Here is an 18336-nt window from a genome sequence, read left to right as displayed (position 1 = left end):
ATATTTTATCTCCTTTTTGATGAGCTGTTCTCAGCTGTGAAACAGTTATACTCCTTGGGCTTGTAAGATGGCTGTAGGTCAGGGAAATGGGTGCACTACAAGAACTTGTTGCACAACAAGAACTTGTTGCCTCATGGCAATAAGTGGGTGCTCAGTAGTCCCTAGGCAGGAGATCCATGGGTGGAAGAACCCCACAGACCTGCCAGTGGGTCAGAAGTGCCACAGTCCCTGGGGTAAGGGAACAGCTCACAGGGAGTGGTTTCTCTCCAGACACTGGGGTTTCATCTTCACCACCCCGCTCCTTTCAGGCACCTGGTACCAAGAGTACACAGGCAAGATTTCCAAGGTGGACATTACCAGCACTTGCCAGAGGGAGCAAAGCATTTGCAGGGGCAAGGGCTCCCTCTTCAGCTTCACGAATGAGAAGTTGAGGACCACTCTCAGAAGAGGTCAGGGGCAAAAGTCCCAGGCGTTTTAGCTCCAGGCAGGATTCCTAACCTCCAGCCACTCCCCTCTCCCGTCCTGTTACCTAGAAATACTGGGAAAGGATTTGGATGCAAACAAAAGTATTTGGGCAAACAAGAGCCAGAGAAGCACATATTTTTAGTTTAAAAACTCCTAAGGAAAATTAGTAAGGGAATTTATTAAGGTGATATGCACAGAGGCTGAGAGAAATGGTTATTTACACTAGAATAAAACAGCAAATCCAGGGTGCTGTGCTGCCCAGAAAGGTTGCAGGGCAGAAGTTGGGGGACATTCCAGGATATAGTCCCAGGCTGTGATAAAGGAGTAAAAAACAGAAGACCTACCGGGTAAAGATAAAATCCAAACCAGATATTTATTTCTATAGTTTTTATTTTAAAAACAGGAAACAACCACATTAATAAGCATATAAAACCCACCCAAAATATTCACAAAGCTGTTACAGAAAAAGAAAATAAAGAGATACTATGTGAGAAAGACCTACACATTTCAGTCCAATCCAACACACATCTCTGAAGCAACAAATGGAATGCTCTTATGCACAGCTGTAGGGGAATTTTCCTAACATATAGATGCCCATAGAGAAATACGATGTCTGGAAGTGCCAGAGTCAGAGGGCATAGAAATCTATATAACTGAGCCAGAATATTAAAGTTGGGAAATATAATACTTCTGAGAATACATATCTGGCACAGAAGCCCGATAGAAAGCTAGGGAAAATTGGATGCAAGAGGATTGCATTGTGCAAAGCTGGAGTATTTCAAATTAAGTCACAGGAAGTGTATTTCACAGCAGCAAATTTTACTGATCTTTGCAACTGTTTCTCATTAGGGAAGGTAGAAATGTCATAACTCTAGTTACTGAAAGCACCACATACACACCCCCAGAATATACACCAATGGTAAACTTCTGACCTGCTCTGAAGCAGTATGTTGTCAAGAAAGCTTGGGCTATCCATGCTACAGCGAACGTGCTGCCATTCCTGCCTTCCTGAGCCTTTCTTCTTCTTACCCACCTTGGAAACTAAGGGCCTGCCTCTCTTCTAGGATATCCAGTGATGAACTCCAGCATGAGTTTTGCAGGTAGATCTGAGTTTGATCAAGTCCAAAAAAGCAGATCTTAGAGGGGTTTAAATTGGACCTACCTCTGTGCTACCTTTTGATAGCATGTGCAGGTCTGGACAGACACGGGCCTAGACTCTCTTGACAAAGCACTGCAGGCAGTGAAGCAAAGCTCCCACCCCTTAACTCTAAGTATACCATATGTGCTACTTTCTGCCTTGTCCAACTGAACTGTGCTAGCTTGGCAGCAAGGGTAGGTGTATATACACTCTCGATTTCCTAGCAGTATGACAAGTGGGGAGACCAATATTTACTGATGAACAGTTACAACCTGCCATATCCGTTCCAACAGGGGCACTACCACAGAGCTGTGCACATCTATACAGCATGCTGCACACTAGTGAGCATCACATCATGCAGATCTTCCAGAGATCTTCTGCAGAGATCTTCCATGGGGCAAAAACATTTGGCCTGCAACCAACCAGTGGACCGAGCACTACAGACCCTTCACACTGCTAAGCTAGTTAAGTTCCAGTAACTCTGATCTCTAGTCCTGCATCTCTAGCTTTATGAACTTTCACATAACCAACCAGGCCTGAGTCCAAAAAAGGTCATGCTACATGCCTCTGTCTAATATTTCTAAGAACAATTCCTAAGAAAATACAACTTTGGAAAATACTTTTTATCCTTACACACCCTTAAGTAACAGCTGCAAATTTCAGACTTTGACCTACTCGAATACATCAGAGAAACCAAAAAGTAAAATCACCACCCTCAGTTATCCCATACAATGCTTAACCGCGACTGAAAATATAAACCAACAACACCCATTTGCTGCAATACCACACTTTCCAATCAACACTTGGGAACAATACTTAAAATTGCCACCCACAAAATCCCCAAACAGATTTTGGTGGACACACACACACATCTCACTAGTATGCAATTCTTTGAATTTCTTTCCAGAGGGCACAAATAACTTAAAGGTGATGTGCATAACTGTTGTACACACCATCCAAAATGCCTTACCTCCTGCTTCGTACCACATTTCTCCTTTACAGTCTTATTGCACCTCAAGACTACAGCATCTTGTTAGAATAGTTATTTCTCTTAAACATCTTCAATTTCATTACCTGTACATTTTTGTACACCATTAAAAAAATAAATATTTACAAAGTGACATACAAATAAATAAACTTAAGTAGAAGTATGCTTTCAGTCTGTCTATACAAAAAAATAAAAGCAGGAAAAAAATATGCATGTAGCTTGGTCCCCTTTTTCCTGAGGCTGAAAAAAGTGTACACTGGATAGGAAAAAGTGAAGAGATGGCTTTTTGGTAGGCTTGTTAAATTCCAGTGTAACACTGCACACACACAGAGAAGACTCATAGGGATGGGGACTTGTTTATCAGGTCACTTCAACTCACTACAAAAATAGTAATTAGATTCAAATGTGTAACGGTCACTGCGTGCATAAGTATGTTAACCCCAAATAGCAGTTATATGTGAGAAAAGCAAAAATACTGCCAGATCTTCTCTGTTCTGATGTTTGTAACAGGGAAGATGAGACTATTTTTGCAAGTGCCAGGTGCCTTCCAGTACTTGAAAATGGGATCACCCATATCAGATTTGCTTAATGCTGGTAAGCCTGGCAGGATGGGTGAATGTGTGGGCGCAAAGAATAAAATAGCAGCAATTGAGGGGGGAAAAAATGTCCCAGTTCTCATGGTTTTCTTTGCTCATTCCTTTAATGACTCTTTAAGCATGTAAGAGTCAGAGAAGGGGTGTGCCATGAATCTTAGGCAACTTCTTTATCAGGTTGTATGCTGTTCAGCTCCACCATGGGGTTCTTCTCTACAGGGGACGTGGGGCTAGCTTCTGCTCGTCCTTCAAAGCCCCTGGAGATGTCTTCAAAAGTCCTGCCCTTGGTCTCCGGCACTTTGAAGAATGTGAAGACAAAGAAGATGACCAGGAAAACAAGGAATATGAGGAAGACATAGGAGCCACACAGTTTCTGCAAGGAGGATAAAAGCAGGAGGTTTAATTTGAAGAGCTCGTAAGCCTAAATGCAAGGTCATTTGCAAGGTCACTTGCTGTTGACAGGTCAAATTTCTAACACCTTTCTCCAACAATGTCCTTACTTTCTCAATACAGCATTTTAAGATTAAATCAGGTTGTTGTGGGCTTCTGAAATGCTTTATGGTCCTGGGGGAGATCAAAATTGAGGCTTTTAAAAGGGAAAGCCTTGATGGACTACTTAAGATGGCTCTTCCAACTATTTGTAAGCTACAGACAGTTAAGACAGCAGAATATAAGGTGAGCCACAACACTCTTACCCTTCAGTAACAATCAGAACACAGATTTAGGGACCTCTGGAAGACTGACCAGCCCTCTGCTCAAAGCAGGGACAACTTTAAGGAAAGATCAGGTTGTTAAGGGTCATACAGTCATGTTTTGAAGCCTGCAAGTATAGAGATTCTACAACTACTCTACACAGCTATTCCAGTGCTGAAGCACTCCCAGTGTTTTGCAAACTGGGTACCTTACCTCTGCATACGGGAAGAGCATTCCCACCAAGAAGTTTGAAGTCCAGTTAGAACAACCAGCCACTGCCATGGCTGCAGGTCGTGGGCCCTGGCTGAAGAGTTCTGCCACGATGAACCATGGGATAGGGCCAGGGCCAATCTCAAAAAGTGCCACAAAGCCAAAAGTGGCAACAATGCTGATGTATTTGATCCACTCCACAATGTCCTGCGAGGAAACAAAACATGATCAGCTGCAATCTGAGGGAAACATGGCACAGCACAATGCCATCTCCAGTGTCACAGCTTTCTCAGCTGCACTGAGAACACTGCTAGCCCCAGCTGTACCTGCCTAAAGGGCAGAATTACAGGGCAAAGCAGATGTACAGTCCTATGGGTCCCCTGCTGGGGTCAGTCTGCACAAGAACACTAATTACTCACCTTCAGAGCTAAAGCAACAGTTATAAGAACAGCACACACTGCCATGCCACCCAAACCAACTAAATGAAGGGTCCTGCGCCCTGCACGCTCCACCAGGAACAGCTGGAAACATGGCAGGAGGAGAAAAAAAAAAAAAAAAAATTAGTGGCATTGGCCTCAAGAGCAGAAGAGGCTCCTTTGCTCAGTGTACCCCGCATCTCCTTTTTAACCTATCTGTAGCCCTCAGTGCTAGTGGTGATATCAGTACAGGTCATCAGGCTCCTCCATCCTTGTCACAAGTTTTTCCTCTCTGGTTCCCGCTACTGCCTTCTTTCATCATTCTTTTCCCACCCCCATGCACGCTTCACCCTCCCTTACTTCCAAAAGCATAACAATACTTCCTTGTCCCCTCCCCTCCTCCCATAATGCATTCTTTTCTTTGCTCTCATAGGCCACAGCTTGGCTACTTGTCTTCAGTCACATCTCTTGAAAAAGCCTAGGCAGACAAATTATCTCTCACTGTAAGGCCCTGTTCCACTTACCGACACAACAGTGAAGACAGTGTTTACCACTCCAGCTCCAATAGTGGCATACACAGGCTGTGTGATACCAGCTCTTTCAAAAATCCCTGTAGAATAATAGAATACCTGGCAAGAGAAGCAAAAGTTGCACATTATGATTCGAGTGCTTGAGAACATGTCCCTCATTCTCTGCCTAATGGCTTGCAGGCCCAACAGGAAGGTTCTAAGAAGCATTCAACAGTATAAAACAGCACGCTTCCAGTCAAGGTTTATTCACTTGGTGCAAGGTTGCAATGTCTTGCCAGGGTATAGGGGGAAAGTGAAAGCAAATATAATCTCCACCTTCCATTTTAGTAATGTCTGCAGCATCACAAAACAGTGACTTCTAGTGAAGGGGCGAGGATGTTTTTGGAAGCACAATTCTCTCAGTGGCAAGTACAAGTGTAACCAGTGATAAGGTGGGACAGGAAGATAACTTACAGCATTGATGCCCGAGAGCTGTTGGGAAAGCTGCAGCATGATGGCAATGATAATAGCTTGACGGTAGTTTGGAGAACGGAAGAGTTCTGGCACAGTTGCCTTCTTTTCCTGGGACATTTTAGCACTCTCTTCTTTCATCTCCAGGATGTCTTGAGACACATCTTGTGTACCACGAAGTTTCTGGAGAACTGGAGGAAGGAATTCAAAAAATGCCAGGTATAGTACACCCATGGCCAGTAGGTTCCCCCCTTTCCTTCCCTGCACCCCCACTCCCACCCCACCCCCCGACTATTTCAGGGAGGCACACTGGAAAGACTGGACCACATGCCAGTTGGTGTAACTGAGCCTGCTACATGGGAAAGAACAAGCCTCCACATGCAGCCTTGCTCATATTTTCAACCCAGAGGTTGCCATGCTGTCATCAGCATAGAAACAGGCCCAGGTCCTGCTCCTGTTGTTTGATCTCCAAACTTACATTTGATCCCTAATTCTGTTCACATGTTTGCCAGAGCTGACTCCAGCCCTCTGCAGTAGGAGAGGGAAACACCCTCCAAGCTCCTTGTTAAATGTCAGCCTATCTCCTGCTTTTTAGGAGGAGTTGACAGAGCTGCAGCTGGCTATGCTACATCCCACCAGGCCAGGTGCCACTCCTCCTATCCTAATCCCACCTAGAGCCTCTGTTGGGATGCTAGGTTTCTCACACTTCCTAGCACTGGTGCAATCTAAAGGCTGGGAGGGTAGGGCTGGTGCCCTCTGGGAGTCACACCCTAATCCACCACAAACTGCAGTCAGTCCTGGCCTCCCACTCAAGTTCAGTGCAGGCTGGGAGCCAGAATACAGCCCTGCCCCTTCAGAGATAACTTCTTACCTGCCTGAGCTTTCTCTTCCTCCATCTTGTTGATCAATAGGAAACGGGGGCTCTCAGGGCAGAAAAGAAGAGCCACACACTGCAGGATTGCTGGGAGGACCGTGAATCCCAAAAGCAGTGGCCAAAGTGCTTCAGTTCCCATGATCCCCTCCAGGCCAAAGATCTACATCAAGAAATAGTGAGAAACAGTGTGATTTAAATACTCTAGCTCTTTACCCCCCCACTGGTGAGTATGACAGGACTACATACTGCACCTGATGGCAAATGTGGCCCACCGTGCCCTCCCACAACCCTCCTTTCCCCTGAGGGCAGGATCAGGTTGTGCCAAGCCTACCTGGGCCACCAGGATGCCCACAACAATGCCCAGCTGGTTGAGGGTGCCAAAGGCTCCACGAACACTCGTGGGTGAGACCTCGCTGATGTACATGGGCACAAAACCAGTGCAGAGACCACAGAAGAGGCCAATAACGAAGCGTCCAATAATCAGCATCTCCACTGCCTTTGCCATCTTAGAGAAGGCCATGAGAGCGCCACCAGCAAAGGCCAAGATGTTCACCAGTAGCATGGAGTTCCTCCTGACAGAGTAAAGAAATAAAGATGTCAAGGCTGAGCTTAAACTGGCAATACAGTGGGAAAATCATTGGAGATAAATCTACCCATGACCCCTCAGTCTCAGAGGCAGAACAGAATAATTCCTGTTCACCTCTTGCTTTCTTTCAGCAGCAACCCCTTCTTTTCTTTTTGCAGCCCTCACATTCTTGCTTCCTCCTCAGCTTCCTCCTCCTCCCTCTCACCTGCGCCCTCTTCCTCCCAACACTCCATTGTAGAAGGGAAAAATTCCCTAATGGCTTGGATCCCTCTTCCCAACTTACCTGCCAAATCTGTTGACGAACAGGCTGACTGAGAAGGAGCCAATCATACCTCCTACTGAGAAGATGGACACAGAAAGGGACCACAGATAGGTGAGGAGCTCTGGAGAGACAGCCTTCCCACTCCGTTCTGACAGGGTTCTGTTGAAGAACTTCTGGATGATCTGCAAGAGAAACCAGGCAGGGACAGAGTTACCATCCAGTGGGAGGCAATTTGCACTGGGAAGAGGGGAGATTACTTTTGAGGTCTTCATTGTGTTTTCATGGAGGCAAGAAGCAAGGATAGACCCTAAAAATACAGTAGGCAGCAACAAATTATACAAGGGGAAGATGAGGGTGCAGAAAGAGGAACTTTCATTGAGAAGCTCAGTAGATGGGTAGCAGTATGATGAGTGAGAGATTGCTTCACTGAATGTCGGGGGGGTGGTGGGGGTGTGTGAGCCAGTGTTTATTAAGGAAAGCAGGCTTATCTTCTGAATGTTTCTGGACGATGTGAGTCACTGGTGGTGCCTGAGAGGGGCTGTGAGACAGCTGAGAGAGAGCAAGAAAACATGACCAGAGAGTGGAAGAAAACATTTCTGGCAATACCAGAACTCTTGACAGCAGGGACAGGATTTCTGGGATGGAAATAGTTTGTTTATGAGGCACATAAAGTTTCACTGGGGTGAGCCGGAAAAACTGCACTGCTATGTAAGACAATCCCTCCTTGTCCCATGGGGATGTGACATGTCTGTGTTGCCAATTTCCAAGACATCCTCTTTGATAATGAGGGAAATTCTGCAAGGGCCAAGGGGGACATGGCCTCCCAGTGTTTGCCCCCAGCAGATGGCAGCAGGACATTAGCTAGGGAGAACCACACACCCACAGCTCATACCACATCACCCCACCCCCATGATGTGACATCTATTCCGGGAGACAGTGTGGATGTGGTATTGGTGAGTCAGTTCCTGAGAGAGAGGAACCATCTTATAGTTACAAAAAAACCCCACATTTCTCATTTTCTTCATCTCTTCTTAGGCTACAGTCACGAGATGATTTGATCAGAGTGCCTCCATCACAACCCTTTTACAAGCACTGAATCTACACTTAACACAAGGAATGAGTAAACAAATAAAGAAACCCGAGATGGTCCCTGAGATAAACTAAACTAGAGCAACTAATTCCTACAAACCCTCAACTGTTTTCTGCACACTGCTTTCTATGTTCCTTCTGCCACAGCTGGTTTATTCTGACTCAAAATTGAAGTAGCTCACATTCTTCCACCCACCAAATACAGACCTACCAGAAAATGGCAGATGGAGCCCTACTGCCCCCCCTGCACTCCTAATTAAGAGAATTAACCTCTCCACTTGCTCTCTCTCCTCCCCAAAACTTTGCCTGTCCTGCCCTGCTGTAGTTGAAGGGCTTTTGAATGTCTTCTTGACTTCATAAAACAGAACCAAGTTAGCAGCTGCCTGGGAGACATCTCCTGTCCTTTCTATGCGTTCATTTTCCTATCAGTCCCTCACTCACTCATACCATCTCCCCAATTCATTCTCTTGTCTCACCTTCTCAGGAGCATTGATGACACCAGTGTTGTACCCAAACTGGAGAGATCCAATGGCAGCAATGGAAACAGCATAGATAAGGGGCACTGTGATTTTCTGTGGAAAGAGAAAGAAAACAATTAGTTGATTTGATAATTCACGCTTTCTATACAACTTGAGTTTCTCTTCAAGCATAAACAGCAGCTGAAGCTCATAGGTGCCACGTGCAAGTGTGCCGAGGGCAGGGAATGGACTTTTATGCAGCAAGGGTGGGTACCAATAACACTGACCCTGGAAAGGGAAATGCAATTATACAGCAGGAAAAAAGTTCTGTGACTGGGAGGGCCTATCAGGATCTCCCCTTTATTACCTCCTGATCTTCATCAAGTATTCTCAGCTCATTAGTAATGAATACACTGGCTGTTATTTTTGATTGATCTGCTTTACAGAAAAGTTTTTGCTGATCTCTGGCATGTCATGAAACAAGGGTCTAATTCTTCCCCTTGAAAACTGACAAGTTCCCATAAATTGAGTCTCAGATCTGCCCACGAGCTATACTGGCAGTCACTTCTAACAGTTAAAACATGCACTCTTCAGCAACAGGCCTGTTTTTCCCAGGATGGAGCTTCCCAACCCTGCCTCAGGGCACCTGGCACAGCAGCCTCTGCAGCAACAGTGCTGCCAACCTTCCAGTTTATTTTTCTTGAAGCTGTGGCAATACTTGGAATTTTAAATGAAGCACAGTCCCTAGAATTTGACTATATGTTAATCTCTAGTTATTAAACTAAAATAAAAACTGCTGAGCCCTCGGAGCCATAAAGGAAGCTTGAAGGTCCAACCTCAGAAGTCCCACAGACTGAGAAATGTGTCAGTGAAAAGCATCTGACATCTTCTATGTTTTTAAAGCTTGTGACATTTAAGCCAGCTCCATGCTAGGGAGGCATGGGGGAGCAGGTGACTCATGAGTTGGCACTTAGACTGCCAGTACTTGAGTTGCACAATTTGGAAAGATCGTGTTTCTGACTCAGGCAGGATTGGAAGCTTTTCCAAAAATATTAACAGTCCATTCTTCCAAGGCTTACCAATTATTGTCCTAAGGCTGGCAGTGGAGAGAAAAGTACTTAATGGGGCTTATTGTCACAGCTCTCCCAGTCTTTCAATTTTCAGCTCAGCTCCAGGAGCAGTGCCTCCGAAGGCTGCCCAAAATTTTTGCCCATAACCTTTTGCCAGTGTTCATGGCACTTTTTCCAATCTTTCAAGCCAAACATATAGGTGCTTCTGGCCTGCACAACCTCACACAGCTATCAGGCCCCAGTAAACAGAAACCGGGGAAATTACTCTCGGGCATGGTTTCCCCCACCTACACCATGTCTAAGCTCTCTTCCTGCCAAGGTTAGCGATGGAGACAAAGGGGACAAGGTCCTTCTCTTGCTGGGGGCAGATGATTCCTGAGGTAGCATTCATATGTGAACACGCCATAAGCAGTCTAGGCTGCCTTCTCCCTGCCACCCAGTGACCACTCCTCTCATTTTTGTTGCAAGGAAATTTGGCACAGAACCACAAGGACACTGCTCTTTCAAAGCACCTGTAAATGACACCTAAGCACTTTTAGGACTCCAGGCCAGGTCATCCCCAGTCAGCAGGTATAACAAAGCTAAGGACAAAACACAGTTCTTCACATCTTCAACACAAGGAGTCACCACAAGAGTAGAGTAGCTTTCCCCTCAGGGCCCTGCTTTGTTATGGCTTGTGGTGGTCACAGCTGGCCTTTTTCTTCTGGGTGAACTGGCACCACAGGGTACCTGCTTTGTAATTAGCCCCTTACCTACATGATACAGACATAAGCTATAATGAGCTTAGTTCTACCCTCTTTCATACTCTCTTCTGGCTGTTGCCTGCTATTCATCTCCTACCCAGGCTCCTACCCCCTAGAGATGACTGGGCCTGACACACCCCCTCCAGTGAGCCGGACTGATCTAAAGTGTGGATCACTTGTTACTGCTGGAAGTGCCTCACTTCCCAAAAGGCAAACAGGGAGCCCAGAAATGGTAGAGGTACACCCGCTCGACCCAAAGCCTCAAGGCCAAGGTCTATACACCAGCAAGGAATTCAAACCACCACCCCTCCCTCCGACCACAGGCATCAGCTGCATTCATTATCCAGGAGATGCTTTCTCACCAGCCCCCCTCTTCTTCACTGCCTGGAACCTCAGAGCAGTACAAACCGTTCAGTCTCGCTGAAGAGGCCTCCCAGCCCTCCCCTGAGCGACCAGGACCAGATGCTTTCCCTTCCTCCGCCTCATCTTCTCACGCTACCCGCATCCCCCCACCAATATGGCGGTGAGGGCCCCGGTCTTCCCCGATTCTGCTGTTCCTGCGTGAACTGTAATCCCCTGCCATCCCGCACCGAGATCAGCCGGGTATCTGGCATCTCCCTTTCCTCACGCCTGCCTGCTTTTCTCCCCTCATGCACTCAAACACGCAGTCATTAGCTCACTCCACTGGCGCACGCCTCACTCGTAGCTGCAGATGAATTACGACACCGAGAAAGGCTCTCCAAAAGAGAAAGAGGTAAAGAATATGATTTGCTTTCTTCTATAAAATAAAATAATAAAAAATAATAAATAAAATAATGATAATAATAATAAAAAAAAAAAAAAACAAAACAACAAAAAAAAAAAAACTACAACTCTTTATTATAACCCATACCACCACCACATACACACACGCACACACACACAAAATTACTTTAGGAGCAATCCCCCTTTTAACACCACGAACCCTGGGACAAACAAACGCTGCCCTGCCAGCAAGCTAAACCTCGTGATCAATACAATAAAGTACGGATAGCACCACGGGGATCATCAGGCCACAGGCACGCAAACAGATCAACCTCGCCATCTGCAACCACCCCTCCCGAAGAGCGTGCCGCCCCCCCCTCTCCCCCACCGCAAAGGGGGCCCTTCCCGAGCCGCCCGCCCGAGGCCGGCGGCAGCGGTCTGCACCCATCCCGCTACGGCCAGCGGACACCCGCCGGCGGATGACGAGGCGACGATGAATCCCGACCACCCACCGGTTGCGACCACTCCCCCCCCCCCCCCCCGCCCGCCGAGGCGCCCGGGGACCGAGCGGCGGCTGCCCGCCGGCCGCAGCACCGCTCGCCGCGCTCCCTGCCCACCTTCTTCGCATCCATCGCCGCCGGCGGACGAACGAGCGACTAGGAACGGCCAACGGCTGCCGCGCTCGCACCTAACGGAATCCGCGAGGAGGCGGCGGCTCCGCCCCCAGACCGCGACCGCGCGAGCCCACGCCCCCTCCCCGCTGAAGCCCGCGGATTTATGGCCTCTGTAGGGGAGGGGGGGGGCTAGTGGGAGGGACCGGGGAGGAGCTCCCCGGCATCCCGTAATTACGAAAAAAAAAAAAAAAAGAAAAAAAACAAAAAAACACCAAACCCAAACCAACCCGGTCCTCTGGGCTCACGCCACTTTCTGACTTCAGAAGTGACATCAGCGGCCCTTCCGCCGGCGTGCGTGCCGCGCCGCCGGGCGGCCATGGAGAGCGGCGGCCCGCGGGCCCGCAGGGCGCCCGGGAGGGGTTGGGCCCCGCTCTCGGTGTCAGCGACTGCTGGGTCCCCGGGGACCTGCACCGGAGGAGCTGCGCGACGTGCCGTGATGAAAAAGGGCGAGGCCGGCAGCGACGGGCACGGGCAGAAGCCTGAAGGCCAGTGCTGTGCTCTGGGGATGCTCGTCCCTCCTCCCAAAGCTGTGGATGAGGCACAGTTCTGGGTAACTGGTTTGGGGGAGATCCTTTGTTTGATTGATTGTTTTCTTTTTATTTTTTTTTTCTACAAGGCTATAATTACGAGGGCAAAACTGAAGTCGTTATGCTGCAACTGCTTTTGGTCCCAAATTTGTACCACTTCAATACAACTGCTCTACTGTGCTTCGTATTCATCTGCTGTCCATCCTCCAGGTCAAACAATTGCCAAACTTCCAGCACAGTACTGAAGAGCTGTGCTTTGAATCTCATGCAAAACCGCTGTCAAACAATAAAAGTCTTAACTGAATTAAGAATCTGCCAAGCATTTTGATTCCAGAATACTGCAGCAGCTCAGAGCGAGGGCTGAGGGCAAGGAGACAAAGCTGACTTATGCCATCTTTCAGTTGTTAGGAAAATGATCTTGGAACCAGCGATCACCAGATTCCGGAGAACTAGAACAAGCACATTTTAATTTCACTTCTGCTGTTTATTTGGCATGGTGACATATTGACCCCACATTTGGTCACATTTGGACCACACATAACTGGAAATTAACAGAACAAATAGGGTGACACATTCCCTTACTGACTTCATGTGTATTTCTATATTTGTTGTTAAATATTATTCCAAACAGTAAGAGTAGTGTAAAAGGGCAAGGGATGCCTGCACGGTCCTCTCAGGTTATGTGATAAAAGCTCCTCCAAACTCCCACAAAGGAGCACAGAGAGACAATGGTGGGAGGAGGACCCCAAATAACAACCTGCTCCAGCTACTCCCAGGCCCATCACAGGAGCCATCAGCACATCAAAGGTCCCATTTTCACATGGCCACAGGAGCACAGGGGCACAATGCCGGGTGGCAACCCAAATTAAAGACTCAGAGGAAGGGGCTCCCTGCCTGGGCCTGCCCCTCATCAGCCCAATTGTCCAAGTGTGAAACCCATCAGGAAGAGCCAAGGGCTGGAGCACCTTTCAGCCTGGAGGAGGGGATGTGTGTGCTGCGTGCAGGGGCAGTGGACACAGGACAGGGTGCTGGGGGAGAGCATTTTGGGATTGCACAGGACTTACTACCGAATGTTTAGGGAAGGAATCAGAGGGGAAATTAAGAGATGAGGGGAAAACTGGTTGCATGTAAACTGTTAGCTGGCCAGTACATGTGTCCAGCCTTGCGCTGCACTTGGTTAGCGCAGTTTGCCTTATCTGGCTATTAAATTCTACTTCTAACTCTTTTCCTGGGTGAGGCATGCTAATTGGATGGGTGATGGGGTGCGTATGGGGGTCTGAGTGCCAGGTCACAGGGGCCCATGTGCCCGTGGTACAGTGAGTGCAGGTGTGCAGGTGAGGGTGTGAGCACTAGCAAAGATCCAGCCAGACCAACTGGCAAGTGGGTGAAGTGGCCTCAGCCAGGAGGTGCCTGTAAGGGAGGAGCTGCCTATTGGAGGGACCAGGACAGTCCCAGCCAGCTGCCAGAGAAACTATGAGGTCTGGGGGTCTATAGGGGTGAGACCCACTGTTGTCTGTGTCTCTAAGAGAGAGGCCATGGCCATGGCAGGTTGGCTACTGCAGGGACCAGGGGAATCCTGGCCAGCTGTGTATGTGCATGTGCTTGTGTACGTGTGTGAGTGATGGGGTCTATACCAGCAACGGGAGTAGGGCTTTGGGGTCTCATATGCCCAGGTGCCAGCAACTGAGGTGACTGGGATCTGGGAGCAGATTGAGTGTCTGAACCCAGCTTCTAGAAGGATCTACCTTATACACACATATAGATCTGTGTACATGTATATATGTATATTTTTATGTATATCTATATTTCCCACTATTGGACTTCCATCCTGCTCAGTCTGAGAGAGGAACAGGATGAGGCCATTGGTGCTGTTTGCATTTGTGTAAATGCTCTGTGTGTCTGTCTGTATCTGTGTCGCAGCCATGTATATATGTGTACTTATGTATGTGGTGTATATGTGTGTTTTTATGCATAGGCCTATGGGGAATACATGCTCAGCCTTGCTACTGGTTGCACCCAGGAGAGAGGAGCCGTGGCAGCCTTGCCTCTGTCAGGCTGCTGGATCCAACTCTAATTCCCTAACACTCTTTGTTTGACTAATCTTGGCTCACATTTATTTTTCTTTTTCCTAGCTTATCTTCCATTTGGTTGCAAGCATACCACACTCCACCTTGAATCCGATCACTCAGCTGTCTCAAACTTTGGCCTTAGCTCTGGAAAAACTCATTTACTGGTAAGTGTAGGAAGTTCCCATATTTGGGGAGGTTCTTAAGCATATCCAAATTTCAGAGGCAATCTTCAGACTGCGTAAAGCATTCTTCTGACATGGCCTCATTCCTTGTTTATTCTTGACCCACATGACTACTGCAAGTGCTGAGCCATACAAACTTCAACATTAGATTAAATACATACACAGCTACCAGTCCAATTTAGAAGCAGTAAGATTTTAGTTGAAAATTAAATCCCTAACACATGTTGCAGAACACAGTGAGTGACACTTCTTTATCTTCACAGAGCTGGTGGAGTAAACAGCAGTAAGAAAGAGACACGAGGTCAAAATGCATCACCAAAATCTGAATTTCCCTAAGGAACATGGGGAAAATATCCCACCCTCCCATTTCAGTGAGTTTTGCTCTAGTCTGAATTCATCTGCTGATGCTCAAATATTTAGATTTGAAGCTTGCATCACAGCCTGTTCCTCATAAATATCAGTTTTGTTTCTGTCCTAGGACACACACCTACCTCCCACATCCCAGATAATTCTTCTGAAGATTCTGAAGTTGGGGGAAGTACCTTGATCCCTCCTTAGCAGCGCTATCTGATACTGCACCAAGTAAAACTATCCACCTAGTCCTTTTTGTGAATATAATACTTGTGTATTATGCAAAGTGCATTAACTGCACTACTACGGAGGCCCACAGCAGGTTGCCAGTGGCCAGCCAGATACAAGATTTCTAAGGGAAGGGCCAGGCAGAACCAGCCACAGGTAGAACTTGATGCTGGCTGCCCCACACTAAAAATCAGTATTCTAACCATGTAGCTACGGGAATTGGGAAAAGCTCATCCTTTTGCTTAACAAGATCTCTCTTTTTAGCTTTGAGAACATTTGTGTGTCTAAACTAGTCCATACTAACTAACATTTCATTTCCAGGGAACTCACATTTTCTGAGGAAAGCTGTTTTAATCTGAGAATATCTATTTAACATTAAGCAAGAGCCCCAACAATGGGCAAGCCTATTCTTATATTAATTTACCTCAGAGACTGGAGCTGGCATGTGACCCCACAGAAACACCTTGCTGTGGCTTTTTGAGAATGTCACTGGAGCTCCAACAGGTACAGTTGTCTGGCAAACACATTTCATATATAGAAGGCCTTGGGTCAAGGGACAAATGAATAGAAAGCACAAGAAATTGGGTGTTTGAAAAAATAATATTTTTTTTAATCCTGTCCATGCCTGCACAACCTAATGGGAACAGAGACTGATCAACAGGGTTATCACTCTGCTGCCCAAGCTCCTGGCAAGCTATATCTCAACTTACACTTGTTACTTTGTCTTATTTGCCCAGCTTTCAGTTCAGCATTACTGTCCCATACTATGAAGCTCTTTGCAGTCTCTCTCTTTCCCCTCCAAGTTTAGTAAATCCTTTCTCATGTTTCTTATTATTTTGCCTGAAGAACAAATTCTTCAGAGATAAGAGGAGCGGGGACAAGGAGGATTATTATGCAGTGTTTGCCTTAAGAGATGATTTTGTGCTTTTCTGTTTGTCTTGATTATAACAAAAGAGCATTCACAACAAAGGAGAGAGAATGAGAGCCAGCAGGGACCAGATGCTTCCCCCACAATCCATGACTAACTTTTATTGTTGAGAGGTGCTGAGGAGTAGAGAAAAAGGAGGAAAGATAAAAGAGAGAAACAAGATGATGGGTGGGAAGTAGGTTGGCCCATAGATAACAGGAGGTTAAGAGAGTGAGAAGAGAACCAATGGAGAGACAGAAGGCAAAAAGAAAAAGAAAGGAAATGGCATAATGAGGTGAAGAAAGACAGCACTAAAACAGATTAGAAGGGCAAGACAGAGGAATAAAAGAGAAAAGGAAGGAAAAAGCAGCAGCAAACTATCAGAGGAAAAGGGATAACAGGTGAATAGATGGAAAAGATGAAACTGAAGAATTACCCAACTAGGAGAACACAGGCACAGCACTGGAGAGATCATGGCATTAAACCAGACTCGCCTTTAACTTCTGCCCTCCACCATGGTGAAATGTAGGTTGGAGCTAATGTCTCTGAAAACTTTCCTAATTAACCTAGCTGATTAATCAAATCACTGAAGTCAAAAGTTTTTAATACATTAAAAATTGATTGCAAAGGGGAAGTAAGCTTTGTAAAAAAAAAAAAAAAAACGGATAGTTCTGCAGAAACCGACACGATGGAGAGTAAACCACGAGCAGTAGCATCATACTGAAAATTGTTTCCTGTACATATTTTGGTGCTACGCGAGAGACGTGACAACCCCCAGAAAGTCATCTAAGGTCTCCTAGTGTCAATTCCTGTAACTCTTCAGGCCTTGTCATCCTCTTCTGCTCTGACTGGAAAAAGACTCCTGCCCAGTATGTAGGCCATAAGCCTGCTTTTTTCTGATTGACGTTGCCTGGGCAACCAGGCTTTCTGTCAAAGAGAGGAACTATATATCTCTGCATTTGCCTTTTTCTTGTGCTTTCTTGCTTTATTCTAGCATTGTCTAGCATTGGTCCACATCTAAGCATAGTAATAATGAAGTACATGCACGTGACTCAGAGAATGCTGCAAATATGTTGTTTCCATAAGCAACTGTCCTTGCAATCTCTCAGTTTCTGCCTCCTTTTCTCTGGAATGTACAGGCAACAGGTTAACTACATCCAAAATTGCCCCAAAGCACACCTCCCAGTCCTGGGCTGGGATGCTGCAGCACCTGGGGCGGCGGAGGCAGCAGCAGAGCTGTGATGGGATCTCAGGGGTGAGCTAGCAGGAGGCTGCAGGGTAGGAGCGAGAGGCTTTGGCAAAAAATATCTGTGGTGAGGTTTTTTTATATATCAGCTACTGCATCTCACAGTGGCTTTTTCCACACTAAGCAAGAAACTGAATTTGAAGGACAATGTAAGAAAACAACCTGGTTAATGAAGTTCAATTAAAAACCATCAGCATAAGTAGAGGGAAAAAAAAAATGGACTGAGGAATAAAATTACAAAGAGAATTTCCTAGCAAAGTCCTAAGCAGCAACATAGCAATAGGAAAATACCCATAGTTCAGAAGCATGGTTGGGATGGGGATAGGTTCAGGAAGAGGCCTGAAGAGAAACAGAAGATATGGGATAGAGGGAATTAGGGTTGCCATTCAGCTGAGACTTCAGATGACCCTTCTCTCCTCTTCCCGAGGGCTGAACAGCACATGCATAGGGAGTGGGTTGTTTTTGTTGTCTTCACAAAACTAATCTTTCCTTCACATTTCTTTAGAAAGTATTACATTCAGATGGAAAAAAATTATTTATTAAGGAGGGGAAACAATTTTTCTCTGGAAGACATAAAAAGAATCCTCCTCTGGTACGTGCAGGGCACTGTGCCAGCCCATTGAAAGGATGACGGGAAGTCTGACGAGTTCAGCTAGACAATGTTCTCTAGCTGCTTAACCAGCTGCAGTGTTTCAGTCACACAGATACTGATCAGAAAGCACAGGCTTCCTCACAGCAGCATTTTATGCCTAGCCTGGTCAACCCAGCAGCAGTGCAATAGGTGCTAGGGCATGCTGCCTGATGGCACATGGAGCCAGTCTGGGCCTGCACACCACGGCACGG

General features: G+C 46.6%; 1 protein-coding gene across 2 annotated transcripts in view; it reads right to left on the bottom strand.

The window, feature by feature from the left end:
* Window positions 1–837: 837 nt before the first annotated feature.
* Window positions 838–18336, bottom strand: part of LOC104358450 (solute carrier family 2, facilitated glucose transporter member 3) — a 43612-nt gene continuing 26113 nt past the window's right edge. The window contains exons 1-10 of one of the 2 annotated variants that reach the window (XM_042795385.1): window positions 11927–12082; window positions 8771–8866; window positions 7227–7387; window positions 6689–6929; window positions 6355–6517; window positions 5487–5674; window positions 5028–5132; window positions 4507–4608; window positions 4091–4294; window positions 838–3557 (exon numbers count right to left, since the gene is read on the bottom strand). In XM_042795385.1, coding sequence (XP_042651319.1) covers window positions 3342–3557; window positions 4091–4294; window positions 4507–4608; window positions 5028–5132; window positions 5487–5674; window positions 6355–6517; window positions 6689–6929; window positions 7227–7387; window positions 8771–8866; window positions 11927–11941 — 1491 coding nt within the window. In that variant the 5' untranslated portion in view covers window positions 11942–12082 and the 3' untranslated portion in view covers window positions 838–3341. Of the gene's footprint in view, window positions 3558–4090; window positions 4295–4506; window positions 4609–5027; window positions 5133–5486; window positions 5675–6354; window positions 6518–6688; window positions 6930–7226; window positions 7388–8770; window positions 8867–11926; window positions 12083–18336 lie in introns of those variants that run through there. The other variant, XM_042795386.1, reaches the window with a different exon arrangement.

The sequence above is a fragment of the Tyto alba genome, unplaced genomic scaffold (assembly GCF_018691265.1).
Source record: "Tyto alba isolate M040663 unplaced genomic scaffold, T.alba_DEE_v4.0 Super-Scaffold_21, whole genome shotgun sequence".
Taxonomy (NCBI): domain Eukaryota; kingdom Metazoa; phylum Chordata; class Aves; order Strigiformes; family Tytonidae; genus Tyto; species Tyto alba.
The sequence above is the reverse complement of the archived record's forward strand: the minus strand, read 5'-3'. Positions and strand labels throughout refer to the sequence as shown.